The sequence below is a fragment of the Temnothorax nylanderi genome, unplaced genomic scaffold (genome assembly GCF_030848795.1).
Source record: "Temnothorax nylanderi isolate EJ_2023f unplaced genomic scaffold, tnyl_v1.0 TNYL_tig0006_pilon, whole genome shotgun sequence".
NCBI classification, from domain to species: Eukaryota; Metazoa; Arthropoda; class Insecta; order Hymenoptera; family Formicidae; genus Temnothorax; species Temnothorax nylanderi.
The window spans coordinates 1,340,644-1,348,641 of NW_027249068.1; the positions used below are offsets into that span (position 1 = coordinate 1,340,644).

The window sequence follows — 7,998 nt, forward strand, 5'->3', positions numbered from 1 at the left end:
TTATAATTTTCTCGCTAATCAAGAAGCATTATATTGCAAGAATTGTTGAACAACTTCGGAGTCGCATCTCGCGAGTCAAAGGACGGCATGAGTCGATGCACAGTGTGCATCATATGCACTAGTAAGCGCCCTGGAATATTGATCCAGGATGCGTACAAGAAACGAGTGCCCTTTCAACTGGATAATCTAATTTCTTCCGCGAAACTGTGGAATCAGACAATTCCAGAATTATGACAATTATCATTTTTACATTGCCAAGTATATTTTTAGAGAAAGGAGAAAAGGCTTTTGCAAGAACGACACTTCGATTTAAAGATGTCGCGTTTAATAATCTTCAAAAGGGACAATTATTAATTAAAATTAATTGTATATATTTATAATATTTTTAGAAAAATTCCGATTATACGATTCTCCAAAAGTAGAACCGTAATTTACGAGAAATGTGGTACGAAAATTTAGATGGGTTTCGCCCGCTTTCTTTCCACGTCGAAATCAGACGTTTCCGTGCTCAACGTTTCCGTCGACAACAATTAGGGTCTTCACCGAGGGGGGGATTCTCCCTCAAGAGGTGCAGTTTGGGGGACATGTATCGATCAGCGGCGTTTGCAGTTTTGTGCGAAACCCATCCGGCATTAACGGTGTCTCCGGGGGGTTCGGGAAACCCTCGTGTCCCCCGAGCTCTCATTAACGTGTCAATGGAAAAACCGAGAAGAGGATCAATATCGCGCGTCGATATCGTTGCTCCGGGTTCACGCGCGCCTCGTCGTTAACTGAATCTATTATGTAAACGCCTCCTCGTGCGTGAAATGGCCGCCTCACGTGTAAAGTCTTCGCGTAAGGTGTACATTGCAAGATCGACGGCCACGTAATATCGCGGATCGGGGTTACGATCGTGTGTACTGTCGTAATATGATCAGCGAACGAGCTCGTAATGAAGGCACGAATAATGGCTAAACGCGCATCACGTAGCCGACTATTTTGTGATACGAAAGATTTTTAGTACCTACTCACTGATTATCGAAAAATAAATTTTGACCAACGTGACTTCGAGGTTGTCACTGCATTCTCCTAATGTTTAAATACATTTGTACATTAGCAAGATTATTATTATATTATATTATTATATTATACTATTACTCTTAAACTATCCGGCGTTGCCTGGGATTATCACAAAAGGGATAAAATTAGGGGAAGGGAGTGGAGTGTCCAGGTTGCATGATAGCTTACATTTTCAGGGGTCTAAAGAGTAACTCTCGGAGTAACTATGCAAATTTGCTCCAGATCAGTCAAAGCAGTTAATATAAGGAACATACACACATTCTATTATATATATATATTTTTTAAATTTTATTATTAATTATAATTATTATTCTGTGAGACATGACGTGAATTATAGATCACACGGAGAGGGCTTAGACCATTCGATCATTCCGTAAATTCCATAATACGAATATGTCTCGTGCACAGTAAAGAAAGACAACGGAACGAGACGTTCGCGTTGTCTGCGGTGCCACGCGTGGTGCATCGGTCGCGTGGGTGGGCGGGAGATGCACAATTGCAGCGAGCGAATTACGTGCCCGTTGGCGTCTCGTCGGGGTCGCCGTCTCCTCCGTAGACAACCGGTCCTGCCGTAATTGCGATCGCGAACAATTCGCGCGATTGCGCGAGCGTGGGCACGGACGGACGCGACTCCGTTTCATCCGCGTAGCAAATCGCGCGGATGAATCGCGTTCTGTCGCGGTATTAGAAGTCGAAGAAAAGCTCTGTCGCGGATACAATTAAAAAACCGAAAGGTTTGATAAAATAAAAACAAGGAAAGTTCGGTGTTTTTCAAACCCTTACGGTCCTCCCTTAGAGAAATGAGAACATTACTTTTTTACGGCGCAGCTTGATAACGATTCATTCGACATCGAGTGAGGAATGGTCGAGAATTTCGAGATGCTGAGCGGTGGTACATTAACTGCGATTTCTCTGCGAAAGCGTCAACAGTGTCATTAACGACGCCTATTCACGAGCAATCGGCACGTGCCGGCATTCACGAATTGAACGAATGAGAACAGAAAGGGGACGTGTGACATTTTGGCCGAAATTGAGTCAACAATGGATTCTTGCTTTACATGGATAGGCAAGATGTTTGAAAAAATTTTTAAAATAAAAACTTACTTTAAGAGAGGCCCCATTTTCAGGATAAATAAAGTAGTATAAAACCTACTGAAAAATTCATATTGCTTATAAAACAGTATTTTGTTTTTCTCAAGAATCTCAAGTACATACATGACTCATTCTAACCAATTCAATTGTTGGAGGCGCGTTGCAATCAGTTGTCATTTCTATGCAATTTGCAGCATGCTTGTTGTATGCCTTATTTATAGCATAAAGCTGGACGATCGGATCGAAACGATGAAAAACACTTGGAAGTCGAAGAGGGTCCAAGTGGTGTTTTGCGTCACGCAGCTCATAATTCATTTTCGACACTCCAATTAACTGATAATCTCGATATTTTGGTTATTATAGCTTGGTTAGATATAACGTATTTTTGACGTTCCGGTTAAATGATCCGGTTAATGCGTGGCTACCTTGATATTTTGGTTACTACAGCTTGCTCGAATATGGTATATTAAATAACGTCTTGTTCATTTCATTAACGATAATGAACATAAAACGTTTAATTACCCGACATCCATAACTGCGCCGTGTTCTTCTAATCACGCATCTGTGTTTGTTTCGGTATACACTTGATCCGGTAAACGTTTTTGCTAATAAATATAGTCTGGATTACGTTTCTGATCGAGACGTAATTTTATGATTTTAAAACGAAATATGTGATTCTAGAAATAAAGACGGGAGAAAATCGAGAAAGGAAACCAAGTAAGTTAATAGTGTAGGACTAGTGTTTTCACGGAAACCTGATCGTCGAGAATGCGACGCGAATGAACCAGAAACAGAGGAGTAAGAAAAGGATCGTTTTCCTCGCGCGTAAGATCGGAAGGGGGGGAGGGGAAGAGGGGGGAGATGCGCTAGAATGGAGAAAAAGGGAGCGATCGGGATCGAACGAAATACTTCGGACGAGAGCGTCATCTAAAATTGCGATATGTGAAACGAGAAAAGGAGAATGAAGGCAGAGAGAAAGAGCGAACCCACGCATGGGAAGAGCAGGGAGGGGAAGAAAGGGACGACACAAGAGGCAAGGGGAATATGCTTACGCATGGCGCGTACATACGCGCGAGGCAGGAGAGGGGGGCTCGCCCTAGAAAACGTCAAACCGACGGATTCACCTATTTATAGACCACCGAGTGAGTTCGCCGTACGAGCCTTTCGGAAAACATTCGCCCGTACTCGGGATCGCCGAGAAGGGGACGAGCGCGAGCGTGGAAATCGGACGGAAACCGCGCGGCGCAGGGGCGTATTCCGCTTCCCATGTACGCGCGCTCGTCAGCGCCGAGCGAGCAGGCGAGCGAGCAAGCGAACAAACGATCGGACGCCGCATTCCTTCCCTCTTTCTCTCTCTTCCTCGCCCGTGGCGCTTTACGTTGGCGGGTCGCCGGAGTCCGCCGACGCGAGAGAAAAGAACGGATGAAGAAGAAAAAGAAGGAGAGAGCGAGAGAGCAGGGGAGGAAAGAGCGAGGGAGACCGAGCGGGCGCCCAGCCGGCGTTCGGCCGATCTCCGTTCGCGGAGAAAAATGTTCCTACTCACCCATCTTCAGGAGCGGCGCGTGCTGCGAGCTGCGGAACGTCGGCGGTGTCCTCGTCGCGCGCGGATCACGCGTTCATAGCACGGGACGCTGGACGGCGGGGCGGGCGCGCGCAACACGCGTTTCACTTAGGAAATCGCGGAAAAAGGCGAGCGACGTTCCTACCACGGTACACAGGACGGCCGACATTGCGGCCAGAGTTGCCGTCAGGGCCGACAAACTCAATATATGATAGGCACGAACATTGGAACCAACTAGCGCCACCCGTAGACATGGGGGTCAAACAAATTTAATGGCGTCGTATAGCGCCGGTTTTCTAATCATCTTAGACCCATTCTTTTTAGCTGAACTTCTTGCACGGTTTATCTTTTCTCTTTTTCTTTTCACGATAGAGAAAAACAGAAAAGATAAACTGTGCAAGAAGTTCAGCTAAATAAAACGGGATCTCTTATATCTTAAAATAATTTTATGAAGTATTTTATGAAGAAATAATTTCCTTATTTAATTTTAAAGAATTTAAATAAATTTTAATTTAAATAAAATTTTATTACTTAAAAAATATATAAAAAGGTTACGAAATTAAAAAACGTATATTAATGAAATAAAATGTCAATTTATTTGATTGTAATTAATGGAAAATTACAATCAATAAACATAAATATTCCATAAATATAACATAAACTGTCAAAATACATATAATAATGTAATATGACAAAATAATGAGAGAACGTGTGAATATAACATCTTGTGAATATAAAACCTATAATTAGAAACGCATCTTTAAAAACTAATAGTAATGTTTTTAAAATATAATCTAAATCTTTATAAACAGATGTAAGATATTTATAAAGTAATATAAATTTATAAACGTAACACATCTTTTAAACTTGTATTTATATCTGTAAATATATATGTTATATGTGAATACAATAATTTAAACTTTTTTGCTGTGTTTTATGAAATAATCTTGCGCAAGTTTTATTAGTACATCATCTGTATTAGTCGGGAATGAGCGTAATAATCCTTTTAAAATTTTTCTGATTATTTCAAAATACTCTACGATTACGTGATCAATATATTTATATATCAATGTCTTCTTCATTGACATTGAATGAGCGCATTCTAAAAAGTCGAAGTCAATTTTTTGCATTACATCCTGTTTAATATAATTTGAAAACTGTAGAAAATGTGATATTAATGGCAAATAATAACGAGTTATAAGTTCTATATTTGCCATGCGATTTATAAACGTTGTATTTTGTTCCAGCAAATTGTTGTTCATGGAGCATGTTTCACAATTATTTGTAAAGAACTGTGACATTACTTTTTGCAATTTAAAATTCTGGATACTCAATATTGCATTGTTGTTAATTTCATATTCGTCAGGTGTTTCTATATTTGGTAATATATTTGTAATTTGATTTTCTTGCGATATTGGTGACTGCAAAAATTGCCTCAAATTTATTAAATATCTGCATGTATCAGATTCACAATTTTCATACACTGATGAAGATTTTACATATGCATTTATCAATAAACTTTTATAGTAACCTTGGAATGCACTACAGTTAGGATTCGTGTTTCTAACACCATGTCGTCTTACTTGTCCAAAAAAATTTTCCACAGGATCCTGATTGAAAGCTCTAGTTACTAATTGAGTAAAGCCTAATTCTTTAAAATATTTAGTCAATAACTTAAAACCCTGAATAGTATGAATCCAATTTTTAAGAACATTTGGAGTTTTTTTTATCATGTGGTTTCCTTTTTTCATATTCCATTGTTCTAAAAACTGTAATAGCATCATTCCATAACTGATCGTATTTATCATTTGGTAAATTGGTTTTTGGTAAAACCATACATTTGGTAAAAAAGTATGCACTACGTTTCGGCTCAAGGCACTTCGAGTCGAAGTGCATACTTTTTTACATTGTGCCAGTTAGTCGAGCAATAAAATAATATTTTGGTTTTAATCACTGACGGATGAAGGTATTTTTCTATAATTTCAAAGATATTTACAATTTTTATAATAAAATATTCATGGATTCGTAGACATGTACAGTTGTACAGTATGTCCATCTAGCTCAGCATCTTCAAATAAATTGCTGTGTATGATATAATTATCGTCATGCGATAAACGTTATACCTACCAGTATCGATAATTCAGTTTTCTTCTAAACAATTAATTATATTCATTAGCGTTATCAACAAAATGTCGATAAAATAGGAAAAACGCACTCTACTTGAAAAAAAAATTTTCAAAATAAAATTATTATGTGCACAAGTGTTAGGTATATGCTTTAATTAATAAATACCGTTTGCTAATAACAATTAGTGCCATTCTATAGAGCATTAGTCTTCTTTACAAATCTTGAAAATATATCAACTAAATTAAAACAGATTAAAAAAACTAAAGATATTTCAAATAAATCAACAGAGACTACAGAAATAACTAAATAAACTATAACCAAATAACAAGAAAATTGTAGAAAGAAATTTCAAATATACGAGACAATGGGTAGCACGAGTCTTAATTAACAGTATGTGCATTTTGAGACACCAGCATTAATTGTGGATTTCTCCGGAAAAATAGAAAGGAACAAAACGCAATGATAGTTATTAATGCTAATTATCCAGAACGTTTCCTAATTTGCATCTAATCGCTACCGGATAGATTCTCGCTTCATTAATTCGAACTTAGCCGTGGAGTCATACATCCTCCACGATTTACCAAGATGACGGAATATAGGTGGCGACAGGAGTACCATTCTCTTGATTCTGCATCCCTCCCCTCCCGTTGCACATCCCCCCCTCTGCCAGGTGCGCATCGGCAACTGCAGCGGTCCGAGAGAGCGCGCGTTAATTGGGGGGACCAATTAATTCCGACAAGTTCGCTCGATGCGATTAGCGCGTATATGTGACGGTGGCGATGATGGTAGTAGATGGTGGCGACGTGGTGGTAGTTGATGGTGGTGGTGGTGGTGGTGGCGGTGGTGGTGCGTGCGCGCGGTTTACGTAGCTCGAAGCTGCGCTCCCCCGCGCCCGACGCCACCGGCGCCGATCTGCCCCCGGAAACCGAGGAACCTGTTCCGCCGCGCGACACTCCGCTTTCTCACATTCTCGCTGCTTTCGCACGAAAGATATCGCATCGGGGCGACGCGCCGGTTGCGGACACAAATTACCGGAGCTACCGGAGCTACCGGGGGCTACGTGACCGAAGCGGCGATCTTTCGCGCTCCCGCGAGTCGGACTTCGACCGAGCGCGAGCGCGAGTTGCCGACGTGGACAAACTACCGCGCTTAACGACCTAGGTATGTTGAAACGATACGATTCTTTTTGTCCCCAACTTGTCTATGTAATCTAATGTAGCTTGATTGAACATAATTTCTTTTTTACACTTTTAAAATAACGGCGTATCTGTAGCTATCGTTTTCAGGAATAAAGCTAACTGTTAATCCGTATTATATTAATAACAAATTTATAGATTCCATTTCGTCTATCTCATTATCGCGGGAATCAAGCAAAACAATAGTGTTCTGCACTAATTAATGAAGAATCTAATAACTATTTTTGATACATATTACCAGATACAAATATATATATTGTCTGTAAAGAATAATAATTATTGAAGAGTAACTATTCGTGGAACGATAGTCAAGGCGTCGCAAACTTGCCTAATAAAACTCGCTTGAAACGATTTAATCGGGATCCGGCGTCAGCCGGAGGTCGATACAAGTTCGCTCGGAACTTGGACTTCGCATTCGAAATTAGGCTCCGCGGCGTGCGTGTACCGCGCGTCCGGATGGTCTGCCTATGAGTCTAGAAGGTCAGGAGCTCGGGGCCGCGGCGGCGAAGGTAAGCCGGCGGTTGATTTATCGGCCAATTAGTCCACCGTATCGGGTGCGCTTCTCTGGTGCGTCTCATCTTACAGACGATATCCCGACGAAGACCGGCGCACGGGTTAAAACGCCGGCGGAGGAGGGTATCAGGGGCGTAGCTACGCGCCTCGCTGAAGACACGAAGTGGCTGCGTGAAATGATAAAGAACCGCCGATGAAGCGAAGGAAGCACAACGTAGCATCTGCAAAAAAATGAAGAAATGAAATAATGAAGTAATGAAGAAATAAAGGAATGAAGTAATGAAAAAATGAAGAATTGAAGAAATAAAGAATAATAAAGAAAAACAAAAAATAAGTTCTTTGCGCTTGTCTATTTGTTAATGTAAAGTCAGCTAGAAGATTTATGATATAGAATTTCGAGACGATCGGCCGAATGGTTTTACGTCAACTTCTCGGAATAAGAGTCTTCAA

General features: G+C 40.5%; 1 protein-coding gene and 1 long non-coding RNA gene across 2 annotated transcripts in view; one reads left to right on the plus strand and one right to left on the minus strand.

Moving 5' to 3' along the window:
• Positions 1–3,924, minus strand: part of Unc-115a (Uncoordinated 115a) — a 29,725-nt gene extending 25,801 nt beyond the window's left edge. Inside the window, exon 1 of the mRNA XM_071715940.1 lies at positions 3,695–3,924. Within this exon, the coding sequence (XP_071572041.1) occupies positions 3,695–3,698 (4 nt within the window). The 5' untranslated portion in view covers positions 3,699–3,924. The remainder of the gene's footprint in view (positions 1–3,694) is intronic.
• Positions 3,925–7,252: 3,328 nt separating this feature from the next.
• LOC139776942 (uncharacterized) lies at positions 7,253–7,796 on the plus strand. The gene is made up of 2 exons (XR_011719230.1): positions 7,253–7,544; positions 7,621–7,796. It is a non-coding gene; the product is annotated as an uncharacterized lncRNA (long non-coding RNA).
• The last annotated feature ends 202 nt before the right edge of the window (positions 7,797–7,998 follow it).